This window comes from Petaurus breviceps, unplaced genomic scaffold (genome assembly GCF_028583685.1).
Source record: "Petaurus breviceps papuanus isolate PSGF00001 unplaced genomic scaffold, PetGlider_PUasm1.0 176, whole genome shotgun sequence".
NCBI classification, from domain to species: Eukaryota; Metazoa; Chordata; class Mammalia; order Diprotodontia; family Petauridae; genus Petaurus; species Petaurus breviceps.
Genome location: NW_027185771.1, coordinates 32186671 through 32204599, shown reverse-complemented (window position 1 = coordinate 32204599; position 17929 = coordinate 32186671). Strand labels below are relative to the sequence as shown.

Below are 17929 nucleotides of genomic sequence, written 5' to 3'. Positions count from 1 at the left end.
CCTCCTCAGATCTCCGACTCCACTTCCGGAAATCCCAAGCCTCAAGATCACGATTGCGTCAGGATAGGGCGGGACCTTCGATAGCGGTTGCCACAGAAACGTCAACAAGCACTAAAGTACTGAGTCCTGAAGCAGTGGAGACACTTAAGGGAGAATGTCCGGAAGGGGCGAGAGGAAGCGGCTCTGACGTCTCTTCCGGTTTTTCTTCTTTAGTTCTCTGACTGTCTGAGAGTTGCACTTCCTTTTTGTCTCCTCTGTCCTCCCTGTCCCGGACCCGGGAGCCGGGGCTCGTCCGGCCTTCGGCCCTCCCTCTGACCCAACGCCTCCCGCGGCATCTCCCTGCTCCTGCCGCTCCCGGCGAGCTGAGCTGCTCCCAGCGATCGGGGGTCTGCGCTGAGCCGAGCCGGCTGCCGGGCCCTGCCCCGGGGGCCTTTGTGGGCTCGGGCCGGGCGATTCTCTTGGCAGGTGCCTGGTCGGGCCCTTTCCTGGGCTAGCCGTCCCCCGCCGGCCCTTGATCCTGTCTCGCTGCTCCCCGTCTGCGGGGAAGGGGAACTTGACGCAGCCCCGTGTTCTGCCCCCGCCTGCCACGTCGTGGTCGGGCTCCCCTCAGGTCCGTCCCCAGGTTTGGAGCTGGAACCGCTAGTGCTTCCCTCGTGCCTGGTCCTTAAACCCCACCCGGGGCCTGGGTTGTTCGTGAGCCCCCTCTGCGTGGGAAGTGGGGCGGGAGGGCTGGTTCTGCCCAGGTCTGGAAGGGGTGAGGTAGACTAATGCCTGTCTTGGCTCGTTTTTCTTCTCCAGTTCAGTCTTCTGAGCCCTCTGTCCTTCTCCAAGAGGGTGGGAATGGCCCCTGTGTTCCTGACGGCGCCAGGCTGCAAAGTGAGTTGAGTTTGCTCTGGAAGAAATATTTCTTATCCTTGGCCTGGAAGCTAAGAAGTGGGGTCTGTCTTGTTTGAGCCCGGCGTGCAATCTCCTGGGGCTTTACTTTCCATATTTGTCATTGGAGGGATTGAACTAGATGGTGTCCAAGGTGCTTGTCTCTGTTTCTACATCTATTATTGTATTAGCTTAGCCTCATCAGAAGGTCGAATTTAAAGCTAGAGAGACCTTTAGTAATCGTGTAGTCCAATTCCCTCATTTTAAAGATGAAGAGAAAGTCCTACAGAGAGAAGTACTAATACTAGTAACATATGAAGATTTACAGAATCTTTTCAGACAGCCCTTTTGGGCCTTGAAATCATTTTACAGATGACTCTCATTAGGTAAGAGGTGAGGTTTCCAGATCTTCTTGGCTCCAATTCAGCACTTAATCCACAATGTCACTCGACCTTTCTCTGGTCACATTGGTAACAAGTAGCAGAACCAAGATTCTGTTACAGGTTCCTTGATTCTTGGGACTCTTTCTGTTTTTATACCGTATCTTTCTGGGTAACATTCTCCATAGCATATGTGCTTTCTACTTTGCCAGTATCCCTTTCTTTCCATCCAAAGTTAATCATTCAAACTGTGATTGCTTAGTCCTGAGCTGGGTGCTGCAATGGATAAAAAATAATATGGATTTACATCAGTTTCATGAGTTACACAGCACTTTCCTCACAGAAATGTGCAGGTATTGAAAACAATATTTTCACCTTTGACAGATAAAGAAACCTTTGACAGATAAAGTGACCTTCACTTTATTGTATAGCTAGGCAAGATTAAAAAAGGTAGAATAAATTACAAAATGAGTTCATTTAAACAAGTACATCACATACCTGATGTATTCATAGAAGGAAGATAATATAGAATTTTTTGTATCTGAATTTTTTTCCTTATTATAGGCATCTTTTTTTCTTTTAGTAATCTAAAGATTTACCTTATTTGCCTCACTGCAAAAGCTTTTGTTGTGGGAGAGGCAGAGGAAAAAATAAGACTTGGCACCCATTTCTGTGTTAAGTTGAGCTCAGAAGGCAACTGGGGGCAGTTGTAATAATACAATAATGCACATATCTAATTTTAAAAGTTAACTGTAAGAATAGCTCCTTATAGAATTTTATTATGCTAAGCTATAATATGTCATAAAAGTTAAATTGTTTTTGGAGGCAGTTTGACAGAATGATGCATATGATTCTTGGATGACCTTGGTTTCAATTCTGCCTCTTAACAGATTAAGTGACACAAAGCAAGTGTCTGTTTTCAAGTTTATTAATCTCCTTAGGCCTAACTTTCTTTGAATATAAACTGGGGGAAATTTTAATTGAAAGTGCATACCTCACAGGCTCTTTTCAAGATTCAAAAGAGTTAATACCCATAAAGTAGTTTGCAAATTGAAATTCTATACAATGTTACCTATTAATGTTAAAGAAGAAAGTGCTATTTAGGGGGTTTTAATGGTAGACATGTTTGGACTAGTCTGAAATGGCAAAGGTAGGAAGAAATGGTAGTGGATAATGTTAATCAACAGAAATGATATTTGACTGAGGATAATTGCCTTTTGCTTCTAATTAGGAATCAGTAATAATTGAAATTTGTTAATATTATATTAGGTATTTATTTTTTTAATTGCTATCAAATGGGCATTTGAAGGAAGTACTGCTTCTCCATTAAAAAGATGATGATGATGATGATGAGTGTGATTGGGAGTATGGCACTTAGCCATTTTTAGAGTCACTTCCTAATCTGTAAAATGAAAGTGATAATTCTTGCCCTGTTTCACAAGAAATGTCTAGAAAAAAGTACTTCATAAGCCAAGCACATTTGACAGAATGTGTTTTATGTATGTATACCGTGTTTCCCCGATAATAAGACCTATCCCGAAAATAAGCCCTCCCCTTACTGTGTAAGATAAATAAGCCCTCTAAAATAAACCCTCCCCCGAAAATAAGCCCTATTGAGATTGCTACTGTAGTGAAGGTGATCCCCTGTGCTACACGCTACATTACGGTACCCTCTGTATGCACCGTCCCCTTCCCCCCCCCCCCGTGAAACGCACGCCGCGCTCCGAGCTGCATCCAATCAGAGCTGCAGCAGTGAGCGCTTCATCCTGTTCTTCCTCAGTGATTTGCTTATTGAATAAAGGTATATTTTTTTGTTCACGTTTACCTGTTTATTAAAATTGCTGTCAATGTTCATTAAAATAAGCCCTCCCCTGAAAATAAGCCCTCTGGTGTTTTTCTGTCCAAAAAACTAATAAGACAGTGTCTTATTATCGGGGAAACATGGTATATGTAAAAACATACACGTACATATATGCTATTGCTGTTCATAAATGGTGAAAGGTACATAGTTGATACTCAATATATAATTGTGTTCAACTTTAAACATCAGGAATTTCCCACCTAAAATTTCTGCCAAATTTACCACTTTCTTGAAGGTCCAGAAGGAATTAGTGACATTCGAGGATGTGGCTGTTGACTTTACCCAGGAGGAATGGGGAAATCTGGACCCTTCTCAGAAGGAGTTGTACAGGGATGTGATGTTGGAGAACTATGGAAACCTTGTCTTTCTGGGTAAGGACTACCCCCAGTACCTCAGATTCTCTTTATTGTGGCATTTTTCTTCACTTACCAAAATATCATTTTCTAAATGGTAAACTTTTGAGAACTATTTTTTGACATGCAGAGAGCAGTTTGCTCTTGTGGGCAGTGAAGTAGGCACCTCTGCTCCTTAGTCCTAGATGAATAGTCTTTCCTGTGAGTAGCTGGAAACTAGATGCCTGTTTTTGTTGTCTCTTAGGTTGTAACTTCCCCTATTCTATGTCCCTTTAAGTCAAAGATTCTCCCCTAAAGGTGCAAAGCAGATTCTAAGGACAAGAAAGTTTTATTTTCTTAGTGGGAGTGGGTCAAATGTAGTTTGTAATGCAAATCCTTTATATGAAACCTCAGTATTTATCAGGAACACAGTGAAATTTATTCTTCAGAGACCCTGTAACATCCTTGGAGCATACCTAGCTTGCTTCTAATGAGGATATGATAGGGGCCTCTGTCCTCAACATTTTTCAATTTCCAATGGACAGGACTTACAGTTTGGAAGCCAGATGTGATCTCCCACTTGGAAGAAGGGGAAGCACCTCAGATCCAGGACAGAGAAGTACCAAGGGCAATCTGTCTAGGTAAGTTAATGATATATGGATGTCATAAGCCACATTTTAACTGATCTTTCTGTGGAAGAACCAGTGAAATATTGGTCTTAAATCTCCTTAAGGGCCCCTATATCTCTAGAGAAGAGCTGGAGCTGTGTCATATGAGCTGTCAGTCAAATGGTTTACTTAGATTTGTTTCCTCCTGAATTCCTCCATTTTAGGGGAAGTTTCCTTCAATCGAAAATAAATCTTTCTCTTCCATTTATTCCTTAGGGTTACTTAATCACTGGCAGCCATTCTTTTGCCTCATGTCTCTTCATCATTCCTTTAAAAAAAAAATTCTTTTTTTTTTTTTGCTTTTTTTTGGAGGGGGGAAAGTAGGGCAGTTGAGGTTAAGTGACTGAGACCAAATTTTAATTCAGGTCCTCCTGACTCCAGGGCCAGTGCTCTATTCATTGCGCCACCTAGCTGACCCCCCAAAATTCTTTTTTCAATTAAGAAATCATTTTCTTTTTGTTTCCCCTCCCCTCCTTGAAACAAAAAAGAAAAAAACCCAAACTTAAAACAACTATGCATTGTCAAAAAAAATTCCTGTCTTGACCATGAAATAAAAGCATAAAAATAGGCAGAGATAATTACTCTTTTTTACTGATGAAATGACAACAACAAAAAACCTGAATAAACACCAGTAAATAAACTTGTCAAGAAAACACTAACAAAATCTTACTAAAACAGGAAATTTTTTTTAAGTAGCTAGGAAGGATGGGGGTGGGGGGGGAAGAGGAGGGAATAGCACTTCCACTTGTAATGAAACAAATCAACAAAATCAGTTGTTATTTCTTAAAAATTACAAAAGCATTTTAGTGGAAAAGATTAGATATATCAGGGATTATTGTAGTCAGTTTAGAAAGGCCTAATAGTCTCAGGTAATCCAGTTATAAAATACACAAAAATCGAAGTACTTTTACATAGCAGTAATAAAATCCAGGAGTTATTAGTAGAAAGAGACATCCCATTCAAAGTAACTACAAAATGCATAAAATATCTGTGACCCAGTCATTCTAGATCTATATTTGAAGTAATGAAAAACAACTTAAATAACTGAAAGATTTACTACTCATATTTTGTTTGTGGTAATATTAAATGGTAATGCTTTAATTCACAGATTTAGTACTCTTAATCAAATTACTAAGGAGTTACTTGATAAAACTAGACAATCCAATTTTTTTGGAGGTGCACAAATTTAAAAATCTGAAGGGAAATTTTTTGGAAGGATAGGGGGAAGAGGAGGAAATAGCACTTCCACTTGTAATGAAACAGACATCAACAAAATCACTTGTTATTTCTTAAAAATTACAAAAGTATTCCAGTGTGAAAGATTAGACATATCCGGAGTAATCTCAGTCAGTGTTAGATAAACCTAAAAATAAAAATTAGTTGAGGAAGAACTCAAAATTTGGTAAGATCTTCTGGAAAAACCTGGGAGAAATTGGACTGGAATTAGGTTTAGACCATTTTACACAATATCACAATAAATTAAAAATGGATAGAGAGCTGTAATATTACAGATTACACTTGAAAACATTAAAAAGAACAAGACCCAGGTTTGTTTCACAGAAGTTGCTGGGAGTAAAACTAAGCAAATAATAAAGGAAATCACAAACTATAAAATAGATTCTTTCAGTTAAATGAAATTGAAAAGCATTAGCACTACCAATCTAAGCAAGTAGGATAAGAAAGGATGCGGTCATGTAGAAAAAACACTTGATAATATAGTATCAAAATTGTATATGGAACTAACAAAAATATACAATACCAAAAGCTTTTCCTCAAAGGTTAAATGGTTAAAGAATATTTTTTTAAAACTCAGAAGAGTTATAAACTAGTATCAGAGATTTCCCCAAGTGTCTATTAAGATGAGAAATAAAAAGAACTGTTGCTCAAGAAATTAAGAAAGGATAACAATCTTGCTTTTTTTTTTTTTAGGGGGGAAGGAAGGGCAATTGGGGTTAAGTGATTTTCCCAAGGTCACATGTCTAGTAAGTGTTAAGTGTCAGGCCAGATTTGAACTCAGGTCCTCCTGACTCCAGGGCTGGTTCTCTATTCACTGCGCCACCTAGCCATCCTGAGGATAACAATCTTAACCTAGAGGGAAATTGAACAAGTCATAATTGAACTTCCAAAGGACAGAACCAAAAATAGCCCAACACCATGGTCTTGATCAGTTTAGAAGTGAATGATCTCAAGTGTTTAAATTGAATATGTACTTCCATGCAAGTTAATTTTTTCCAATAAAGAAAGAAAAGCACTCAGTTTCTTTTACCAAGTAAATATAGTTCTTATTCCAATTCTGGGAAGAGATATAGTAGAGAAAGGTGACTAAAGAAAAATAGACCTGATGAATATTAATACAAAATAAGTGAATGTTCTGTCAGATTTAAGCAAATAATATATAGTACATCAAAAAAAATGTAATAGACCTGATGAATATTAATACAAAAAAGTAAATGTTCTGTCAGATTTAAGCGAATAATATATAGTACATAAAAAAAAATGTAGACAGATTTTCTTGGTAGAGAAGTTGAGATAAGATTTACTGTCCTTTCAGATTCTACAACTCCCTTATTAGTTTACTATCCCAGTTCTCCATGGCGTCTTTTCCAAACTTTTTCGTCTGTCCTCAAACTTCTTGTGGCTTCTCCTACCCACCCACCCCCCCGCCCTCTCAAATGAGATCCTTGCTTCATATTTTATGGAAAAAGTTGAAGCCAGGGCATCCAGGTGATGCAGTGAGTAAGAGCGCTGGCCCCAGAGTCGGGAGACCTGGATCGGTTCCGGCTTAGATACTTAACACCCACACAAAATAACTGGCCATGTAACCTTGAGCAAGTTACTTAACCCCAATTGCTTTAAAAAAATAAAGAAAAAGTTGAAGCCATTTCCCAAGAGCTGCCTCTTCTCTAATTCTTATCTTATATAACACAGAGCCTTCTGCCATTGTCTCCTCCTTGACCCAGAGGTGGCCCTTGTCAGTGCTAGCCCCTCTACTTTCTCAAGGGATCCTATTCCATCCCATCTCTTCTAAACAGATTGGCACCTCTTTCATGTCCACTCTTTCACTTACCTTCAGTCTCTCTCTGTCTGCTGGCTCCTCTGTAGTCTACAAAAACATTCCCATGTTTCCCCTGCTCTCAAAAACCCTTCACTGGATCCTTCTGTCTCCACTATCATCCTATAACTCTCCTGCCCATTGTGGCTAAACTCCTTGAGGAGGCCAACTACAATAGGTACCTCCCCTTCTTTTACCCTTGTCTTAATTCCTTACAATCCAGCCTCTAGCCTCGTCATTTGTAACAGCAAGTACCCTAGCATACCTAGGATAGTTGCTAACACAGGTTCTTTGATCTACTTTACTAAAGGAAAGCATCTCATAGAGGGTTAACAGTCTTAATTTAATCAAACATAGATATCATTCACTTAGTTTAGGGGAAAAAGTCAGCACCCTGAGATTTTGAAAATACGAATAGAAATTACAAGTAGACAAACAATACAGACAGAAAATAACGCAGTTCAGCAGACCAACAGACAGAGCTTCTAGCTGTCAGACCATTACATACATACATAGTTACCAGAGAGAGAAGCACCAACATCTGGGTTTTCAAAGTTGGGGCGATGGGGGAGCCTCAACAGCTATCTAGTCTTATCTGGCCAAATCACACAACTCTTCCCACAAGTGAGCCCCAAAGCTAAACCTCACCTGAGAGTCTATATAGCCTTTTTTAGGGTCAGAGGACATTACCACCTTTGTGACACACTGCCCAATTACAAAGTAACAAAAGGTGTGAGCCTTCTTGAAAAACAAGCTTTCCTAAGCAGGCTTCTATTGTTGGACTCCAAGTGAGGCCTATTAAGGAGCAGGGAAGATCTTCATATTCCCTTACCATTACATCATTCAACTGAAACTACTCTCTCAACAGTTACCAGTGATCTCCTAAATGTCTAATCAATGACCTTTTCTCAGTCCTCATTCTTCTTGACTTCTCTGCTGTCTTTGACAGTGTCAATCACTCTATTCTCCAATAGTCTCTTCTCTAGGTTTTTGGGATACCACTCTCTCCTGGTTCTCCTCCTGCCTATCAGACCTTTCCTTTTCAATCCTCTTTACTGGATCCTCATCTAGGTCATGTCCAGTAATCATGGTTGTCCCACAGGGTTCCGTCCTGGCTCTCCCTCTATATTACTTCACTTGGTATTCTCATCATCTCCCTTGAATTTTTATCAGCACATCTGTGCTAATGACTTTGAAATCCAGCCCTAACCTGTCCGCTGATCTCCAGTTTTTCATTTTCATCTACCTGTTAGACATTTCAAACTGGAAGTCCTATAGACATCTTAGACTCGCCATGACTAAACCTAATTTATTATCCCTCCCCTTAAACCATCCTCCCTTTTAAACTTTCATATTATAGTTGAGGCTTCCATCATCCTCCAAGTCTCCCAAGCTTACGATCTAAGTATCACTTTTGACTTCTCACTCTCCCTCCCCCTGTAGACAGTCTTCTTGCCAAAGTCTGTAGATTTTACCTTCATAAAATCTCTTGTATAAGTGCCTTGTCTCCTATGAAACTGCAACCACACTTGGTGTAGGCCAAGATTACTTTATGCTTGTACTATTGTAGTAGGCTGCTGGTGAGTCTGTCTATCCTCCGGTAACCTGTCAAAATGATTTTCTAAAATTCCACTCTGTGCATGTCATCCCCGTAGTCATAAACTCAAGTATTTTCCTATTACCTCCAGAATCAAACATAAAGTCCTATGTGTGGGGTTCAAAGCCCTCCATAACCTAACTCCTTCCTTCACCTTTCCAATCTTATTGCACCTTATATACCCTGTCCCACCATGTACTCTTTGATCCAGTGACACTGACTTCCTGGATATTGCAAGAATAAGATACTATATTTTAGCTCCAGGCATTTTTTCTCCATCCCTGGAACATTCTCCCTCCTTAGATCTGTATCATAGTATGAAGCCAAGCATGAGCAGATTTCCAGAGGACTGCTGTTGTGAACAGCTTTAAGGTTCTGATCACATAGTATAGTGAACTCACTATTAGCAGTAAGTGAAAGCAAAACATTCACAGAAACCAAAGTACAGCATTGACAATGTTATAACATAAGAACTTATCACTAAATTGACCACATAGTTTTCTCCAAAGTGGCCACACAGTTTTAAACAAAAGAATCATTCAGTAAGTCCTTAATTCAATTATCCTTAAGGGGCAAGCCTCTTTAAGGGACACAAAATACAAAGGTCAAAGTTCTCCACTCCTAGGTCACATTGTCTTAATCTCTGGAGTACAAAGTTCTCCCACCCCTAGGCCACAGTAAATCATGATCTTCTAAGTCAGCACTAAGTAACCAAGGAGAGGTTTTTTCACATTGACTTGAGGCTGGGACTCAGATCCCATGGGTACAGCTCCGGCCTGAATCTACTAAGCTGTCACCTGGATTCAAAGGTAGGCAGCTCTCAGGTCCTCGTCCAGTTCATGTTCCATATTGAAACTCGCAGTGTCCAGTCCACCACAAGTCATTTGCTGTTTCTGTTTCTGGGAAGACAGAGCTTAACGGAGCCAAAACAACATTCATGCACATTGCCGGAACCATTGTCAAATTCACTGTCTGCCTGTGAAGTCAACACAGACCCATCAGCAAGGTCTGAGAACTCAACATAAATTGTCAGTATAATCCCAGGGCCTCCAAAACCCTCCTCTAGGACTTCTGTAAAGAGACAACAAGAAAATCCTCTCTCAGGGCTTCCCGGTCCTAGGGCTTCTGTACAAAATATTACAAACAGAAATCAACACAGAACAGACAGAGCCCTCCCTTCTATCATCCCTCTTCTTATGCCCTTCACCCCTATTTTCCTGTAGGGTAAGATACCCAATTGAGTGTGTATGTTATTTCCTCCTTAATTTTCTGTTCAGCTCTGGCTTTTTCATGATGAATGCATGAAAATACTCTATTTCACTGAATGACCATATTTTTCCCTGAAGCATTATACTCAGTTTTGCTGGGTAGGTGATTCTTGGTTTCAATCCTAGTTCCTTTGACCTCTGGAATATCATATTCTAAGCCCTTCAATCCCTTAATGTAGAAGCTGCTAGATCTTGTGTTATCCTGATTGTGTTTCCACAATACTCAAATTGTTTCTTCCTGACTGCTTGCAGTATTTTCTCCTTGACCTGGGAACTCTGGAATTTGGCTATAATATTCCTAGGAGTTTTCTTTTTGGGATTTTTTTCAAGAGGCTATGGGTGAATTCTTTCAATTTCCATTTTGCCCTCTGATTCTAGAACATCAGGGCAATTTTCCTTGATAATTTCTTGAAAGATGGATGGCGTCTAGGATCTTTTTTTGATAGTGGCTTTCAGGTAGTCCAGTAATTTTTAAATGATCTCTCCTGGATCTATTTTCCAGGTCAGTGGTTTTTCCAATGAGGTATTTCACATTGCCTTCTATTTTTTCATTTGTTTGGATCTGTTTAATAGAATCTTGATTTCTCATAAAGTCACTAACTTCCATTTGCTCCAATCTAATTTTGAAGGAATTATCTTCAGTGATTTTTTTAAAATTCCTTTTCCATCTGGGAAGTTCGCCTTTTTAAGGTGTTATTTTCCTAAGTCAGGTTGTTGACTTGCTTTTCATTATTTTCTTGCATCCTCATTTCTCTTCCCAATTTTTCCTCCACTTCTCTTACTTGATTTTTAAAATCCTTCTTGAGCTCTTCCAGGCCTGTAACCAATTCATATTTTTCTTGGGAACTTTTGATGCAGGAGTTCTGACTTTGTTGTCTTCCTCCTGTTTCATGCTTGATTCTTTTTGTCCCCATAAAAGGAATCTGTGGTAGGATTGTGTTTCTTCTGCTTGCTCATGTTGCCAGTTCATTACTGGACTTCTGAGCTCTTTGCCATGGTAGAACTCTGCTTTCAGAATGGAGATGCTTTGTCCCAAATCATTGGGGTTTTTGCAGTTGCCGGATCTTATAAGAAGGGTGCCATCTCTGCAGCCCCCACAAGCTCTGGCACACACCCCAGGACTACCACCCAAGACTGCAACCAGATCCAAGCAGGTCAAAGCAAGAGCGATTACCCTCTGAATGGCTCTGAATGGTCGCTTGGTCGCCCTACTGTCTGCAGGTCAGGAGCTCTGGAAGCAGCCAGGTGGCAGTAGCTGCAGCTGCTGTGCCTCTGCCACTTCTCACCCTGGGGCCAGGGGCCAGAACCACTCTTCTGACCCCCTCTTCCAACAGAGTTCCTGACTGACCTTTTACTTTGGTGTTTATGGGTTGAGAAGACTGGACACTGCCATAGCTATGGTGATTCACTCTCCTGAAGTCTGCTCTGGCTACCGCTTGTAAGGGTAACCTTGGGGCTAGAACCACTGGGCTGCCTTTAGCAGGAGATTTATTTCTCTCTGTCACTTTGCAGGTTCTGTAGCTCTAAAATTTGTTTAGAGTCATTTTTTTAACATGTATTGGAGGTGGTGGGAGCCAGAGCCACGCAGAAGTCCTGTTTCTACTCCGCCATCTTGGCTCCTTATATATGGTCATTAGCTCCTCCCTGTTCTGCCCCTTCCTGTTTCATCAGCAAGTTCCTTCCACTGTGGGGTTCACAAGTTCTGTTTCTTAACAAAGACTTGATATAATCATGGTCAAGGCTTAGAAAAAGCTTGAACTGAAACAAGGTGCTGAATAATTAAATAGCTGAAACAAGGCACTAAGTACTTCTTTGCTTGCCATTACACGTGGTTTTCCTGGCTTCCTCCAAGTCTCAGCTAAAATCCTGCCTCCTACAGGAATCTTTTCTTGATTCCTCTTAATTCTAATGCTTTCCCTCTGTTCGTTATTTCCTATTTATCCTGTATATAACTAGTTTGTACATATTTATTTGGTTGTCTCCCCCATTAGACTGTGACCTCCTTAAGAACAAGGGCTATCTTTTGACAGAATGCCTGATGCATAGTAAGTGCTCAATAAATGCTTGTTGACTGACTTTCAGAATTAAATGAAAATATTTACATTTTTGTTTCTTTCAGATGAGAAAATTAGGCCTGGAACCGAATCAACTCAGGAGAGACTTAGAAAGGATAGTTTCCATATCTCTAAGTTGGAAAAAGCCTGGGAATATTATGTCAGATTGGAGGGACTACAAAAGAACCAAGAAGAAAAACTTTCTAGGCAAGTAAAATCATTACTCAGCGGAAAACTCAATACATGGTGTCATTTTCAGGTGAAATTCAATTTATTTACCTACAGTGTGGTATACATTAATAGAATTTCTAACACTATTCAAGTTTAATCAACTGAAATTTGAATATACTAAATATGAAAATTCCTTCAGTTTATATTTCAAATCTTTTCAATAGTTTAGAATAGTGGCCAATAATCCACAATAAGGATCCCTGAGGGCTTAGTTTTAAAATGTATTCATTTCTGTAATTTTATTGTATTTTTATTTATTTTATTAGATGTTTCTCTATCACATTTTAATTTGGTTTGGGTCACATGGGAGTATTGTGGGCTGCATGTAGCCAGGGCCACCTGTTTGATACTTCTGGTTTAGAATATCTATATAGTAGATATTTTGTGAATATTACACCTATATAACTACTATAATTCATCTATTACTTCTCATTATGGAGTTCCTATTGGAGAAAGTCTTCATAAAAATAATGAAAACAAAAAGGCCCACTAGAATACCCAACTTATTGAACAAAAGATAATTCGTAGTAGAGAGAAGCCTTATGAATGTATTGATTATGGGAATGCTTTTTGGTTCTAGCTTTACTCAACATCAGAGCCTACCTATTGGAGACAGTCCTTATGAATATGGAAAGGTCTTCTGCTGGTGTTCACAATTTACTCAACATCAAAGACTACATGCTGGAGAGAAACCTTATGAATGTCATGTATGTGAAGCAAAATTCTCCTATAACAAATACCTTAATGACAGTCAGAAAATTCACACTCAAGAAAAGCCATGTGAACATAAGGATTATGTGAAGGCCTTTGACCAGAGATTACAATTATCTCCATATCAGAAACTCAATACTGGAAAGAAACCTTATGAATGTAATGATTGTGGGAAGGCCTTCCGTCAGAGTTCACAGTTAACTGGACATCAGAGAATTCATACTGGAGAGAAGCCTTACAAATGTAACTGTTGTGGGAAAGCTTTCCGGATTAAAATACACCTTACTAGACATCAGAGAATTCATACTGGAGAGAAGCCTTACAAATGTAACTGTTGTGGGAAAGCCTTCCGGATTAAAATACACCTTACTAGACATGAGAGACTTCATACTGGAGAGAAGCCTTATGAATGTAATTATTGTGCAGAGGCATTCAGTTGGAGTTCACAGTTAACTATACATCAAAGAATTCATACTGGAGAGAATCCTTACAAATGTAACTATTGTGGGAAAGCATTCCATTGGAGGTCGCAGTTAAGGGGACATCAAAGAATTCATACAGGGGAGAAGCCTTATGAATGTAAAGATTGTGGAAAGGTCTTCCGCTGGAGTTCACAGTTAAGTCGACATCAGAGAATTCATATCGGAGAGAAACCTTACAAGTGTAACAATTGTGAGAAGACCTTTCACCAGAATTCACAGTTAACTCTACATCAGAGGATTCATACAGGAGAGACGCCTTACAAATGTAATAATTGTGGGAAGGCCTATAACCAGAGTTCAGAGTTAAGTCGACATCAGAGAATTCATACTGGAGAAAAGCCTTTCAAGTGTAATGATTGTGAGAAAACCTTCCGTATCAAAGTACACCTTACTAGACATCAGAGACTTCATACTGGAGAGAAGCCTTATGAATGTCACGAATGTGGAAAGTTTTTTCGCTGGAGCTCACAATGGACTGTACATCAAAAAATTCATACTGGAGATGCCCCTTACAAATGTAATGATTGTGGCAAGGTCTTTTGCTGGAGTTCCCAGTTCACTGAACACCTAAGAATCCATACTGGAGAAAAACCCTATAAATGTAATGATTGTGGAAAGGCCTTTTGCTGGTCCTCACAATTTACTCGACACCTGAGAATTCATACAGGAGAAAAAAAGCAATAAAGGTTAGTAGATGGACCTTCCCTGGGAGCTTACCCTTTATTCAGTATCAGATGAATCATACATGAGGGGAGTTTTTACAAATGTTCCACTAAAGCTCATAATTTATTCAACATCAGAGACTACATAGTGGACTGATGCTTACACGAAGCAGATGAAATGATTATTGCAAAGCTTATTCCCATAGTATATACTTTAGCATAAATCAAAGACTTTTTATCTCATGAATGTAAAATAATTATGCGAAGGCTTTACATGATAAAAGGAAGACACTTTTAGGATTTATTTTTAGTTTCGAACATTCATTTCCACAAGATGGCATGCATACTGATTACCTCTTCCCCCAGTCTGCCCTCCCTTCTATCATCCCTCTTCCTCTTATCTCCTTGCCCCTTTCCTTTAGGGCAAGATAGATTTCTATACCCTTTTGCCTGTATATCTTATTTCCCAGTTGCATGTAAAAACAATTAACTGATTCTCTCCCTTCTTCCCTCCCCACCCACCCCTATTGAGAAGACAAGCAATTCAATATAGGTTATACATGTGTAGTTATGCAAAATATTTCCATAATAGTTATATTAGGAAAGACAAACTATATTTCCTTCCATCCTATCCCTCTCCCCATTTATTCTCTCTTCTTCTTTGACCCTGTCCCTTTTCAAAAGTGTTTGTTTCTGACTACCCCCTCCCCCAGTTTGCCCTCCCTTCTGTCATTCCCCCTCTTATCCCCTTCCCCCCTACTTTCCTATAGGGTAAGATACCTAATTGAGTGTGTATGTTGTTCCTTCCTTAAGCCAAATCCAATGAGAGTAAGGTTGACTCATTCCCTTTTACCTTCCTCCTCTTCCCCTTCATTGTAAAAGTTTTTTTCTTATGAGTTACAAATATCATCTTTCTAAATAGGAATGTAAACATTTCAGCTTTAGTAAGTCCCTTATGATTTCTCTTTCCTGTTTACCTCTTCATGCTTCTTTTGATGCTTGTATTTGAAAGTCAGATTTTTCTGTTCAGCTCTAGTCTTTTCATCAGGAATGCTTGAAAGTCCTCTATTTCATTGTGTCTTTTTTTTTCCTCTGAAGTATTATACTCAGTTTTGCTGGGTAGGTGATTCTTGTGTTTTAATTCTTGGCTTTAATCCTAGCTCCTTTGACCTCCAGAATATCCTATTCCAAGTCTTCTGATCCCTTACTGTAGAAGCTGCTAGATCTTCTGTTATCTTGATTGTGTTTCCCCAGTACTAGAATTGTTTCTTTTTGGCTGCTTGCAATATTTTCTCCTTGAACTCGGAACTCTGGAATTTGACTGTAATATTCCTAGGAGTTTTCTTTTTGGGATCTTTTTCAAGAGGTGCTCAGTGTATTCTATTTCTATTTTACCCTATGGTTCTAAAGTATCAGGGCAGTTTTCTTTGATAATTTCTTGAAAGATGATGTCTAAGCTCTTTTTTTGATCGTGGCTTTCAGATAGTCCAATAATTTTTAAATTATCTCTCCTGGATCTGTTTTCCACATCAGTGGTTTTTCTGATGAATTATTTCACATTGCCTTATATATTTTCATTCTTTTGGTTGTTTTATAATTTCTTGATTTCTCATAAAGTCATTAGCTTCCATTTGTTCCATTCTAATTTTGAAGGAATTATTTTCTTCATTGAGGTTTTGGATCTTCATTTTAATTTGGTTAATTCTGGTTTTTAAAGCATTCTTCTCTTCATTGGCTTTTTGACCTCTTTTGCCATTTGGGTTAGTCTTTTTTTTTTTTAAGCAATCAGGGTTAAGTAACTTGCTTAAGGTTACACGGCCAGTTATTTCTGGGTGTGGTGCTAAGTATCTGAGCCCAGATTTGATCCCCAGGTCATCTCGACACTAGAGCCACCTGGCTGCCCCTGGGGTTAGTCTATTTTTAAAGGTGTTACATTCTTTAGCATTTTTCAGGGTCTCCTTTAGCAAGATATTGACTCAGTTTTCATGATTTTCTTTATCACTCTCATTTCTCTTCCCAGTTTTTTCTCTACTTCTCTTACTTGATTTTCAAAATCCTTTTTGAAATCCTCCATGACCTGTGACCCATTCATATTTTTCTTGGAGACTTTAGATGTATGAGTTTTGACTTTGTTGTCTTTTTCTGGTTGAGTGTTTTGATCTTCTTTGTCACAAAAGTAAGATTCTATTGTCTGATTATTTTTATGCTGTTTGTTCATATTCTCAGCCAGTTACTTGACTTTTGAGCTCTTTGTCAAGGTAGGACTCTGCTTCCAGAGTGGAGAGTACTCTGTCCCAGGTTTCAGGGGTTTTGTGCAGCTGTCAGAGCTATTTCTAGACTCCTGTAAATTTTCAGCTCTTTAAGTTGGTATCATCAAAGGAGCAGTGTTTACTCCTCTCCTGGCCTGTGCTCAGGTCTTTGAGAGACCACAAGCATTCTTCTGCCTTGGAACTGTGAGGAGATCTCCCCCTCCTCTGCTGCCTCAAGCTCTACTACACCAGTACTCGTACTCACCCCAGGACCGCCACCTAAGCCTGTGACCCAGACCAAGCAGGGCAAAGCAAGAGAATCCTGCCTCAGCACCAGCAAAGAGATCCCTGCAATCGCTTTCTGATAAGCTGCTAAGTCCCCCCCACCATCTGTGGACCTGGAGCTCCAGAAGCAGCCACTGTTGCTGCTACCACCACTACCACCACCACCACCACCTCTGCTGCCCTGGGGCTGGGGTCAGACCATGTTCTTCTCTCGCTCAGGTCCGACAGTCTCCCCACTGACCTTCTAACTTTGTATTTGGCTTTTGTGGGTTCAGAAGTCTGGAAACCTCCACAGCTGCCAATGATTCAGGCCCTTGAGGCCTGCTCCTGTCCAATCTGTGCTGGTGCAGCCTGTGCTGGACTGTGCTCTTTTCCCAGCCTGGTGTGATAGACCCTTCCTGTCAGCCTTCCAGGCTATCTCAGGCTGGAGATGTGTTTCACTCTGTCATTTTATGGATTCTCTAGCTTTAGAATTTGTTTAGAGTCATTTTTTACAGATATTTGGAGGGGTTTGGGAGAGAGCTCAAGCCCTTGCTTTTACTCTACCATTTTGACTCTGCCCCAGCCAATTGCAAAACTCTTTCAACAGTAAAGCACTCAGACTAGAAAAAATTCTCATAAAGATACAACTTAGTCAGAGTACTTAATTGAGGTATCTTTACAAAATGAGGGATTCTAAGAGGTAGAAGTTTCAAAGAAGAAAGCTTTCCAGATATGGGGGACAGTCATTTCAAAGAAAGAGAGATGGAAGGTATTGTCATGTGTGAGAAAAAACAAATAGGCCATTGTGATAGAATCAGTATTTACCATAGTGTTTCCACTTCTTTGCTCTGTAGGTTAGGCTGATTCTTTCCTTAAAGAATAATGAAGGTGCCTCCAAAATTTATTGATTCAGGAGACCTAAACTCAGCTGCTTTGCTCTCAAAACAGTTTCCTTCTGGACTTAAAACTATATTAAAGTGGCTTCTTCACATTTTCAAAGCTTAAAAAAAATTCACCCATGTTGAATCTGGCTTTTCATACTTCCCAGGTTGCTCTAGTCAGCATAGGTGACTGCTGACCTGACTCTTCTACATGGAAATTAGGGATTCCTTGCCTATCCAAACCAATTGTTGAAGTCTTCATTGAGTCTCTTTTTGTGCTATGGGTGATTAAACCCCCTTTTGCTAATTGTTGAATGACCTGAGTATCCCATTTCATTCCACTACTAGAGGGGCTAGTTCA

The 17929-nt window shown here is 39.8% G+C and overlaps 2 protein-coding genes across 2 annotated transcripts in view; both read left to right on the top strand.

The window, feature by feature from the left end:
• LOC138159489 (zinc finger protein 420-like) overlaps positions 1-14696 on the top strand; it is a 67681-nt gene extending 52985 nt beyond the window's left edge. Inside the window, exon 8 of the mRNA XM_069085861.1 lies at positions 12933-14696. Within this exon, the coding sequence (XP_068941962.1) occupies positions 12933-14193 (1261 nt within the window). The 3' untranslated portion in view covers positions 14194-14696. The remainder of the gene's footprint in view (positions 1-12932) is intronic.
• On the top strand, positions 218-13024 carry LOC138159482 (zinc finger protein 624-like). Its single transcript, XM_069085845.1, has 6 exons — positions 218-610; positions 799-876; positions 3350-3485; positions 3992-4087; positions 12151-12344; positions 12897-13024. Exons 2-6 carry the CDS (start codon positions 841-843, stop codon positions 12939-12941), a joined length of 507 nt encoding a protein of 168 aa, XP_068941946.1. The 5' UTR covers positions 218-610; positions 799-840; the 3' UTR covers positions 12942-13024.
• Positions 14697-17929: the final 3233 nt, after the last annotated feature.

What these genes read in the sequence shown, in the direction of transcription:
- LOC138159482 (XM_069085845.1), top strand. Translation starts at nt 841, where the DNA reads ATGGCCCCTGTGTTCCTGACGGCGCCAGGCTGCAAA. An exon ending in TGACGGCGCCAGGCTGCAAA is followed by an intron (nt 877 to 3,349) that starts GTGAGTTGAGTT and finishes ACTTTCTTGAAG; the next exon opens with GTCCAGAAGGAATTAGTGAC. An exon ending in ATACATGGTGTCATTTTCAG is followed by an intron (nt 12,345 to 12,896) that starts GTGAAATTCAAT and finishes TTTTGGTTCTAG; the next exon opens with CTTTACTCAACATCAGAGCC.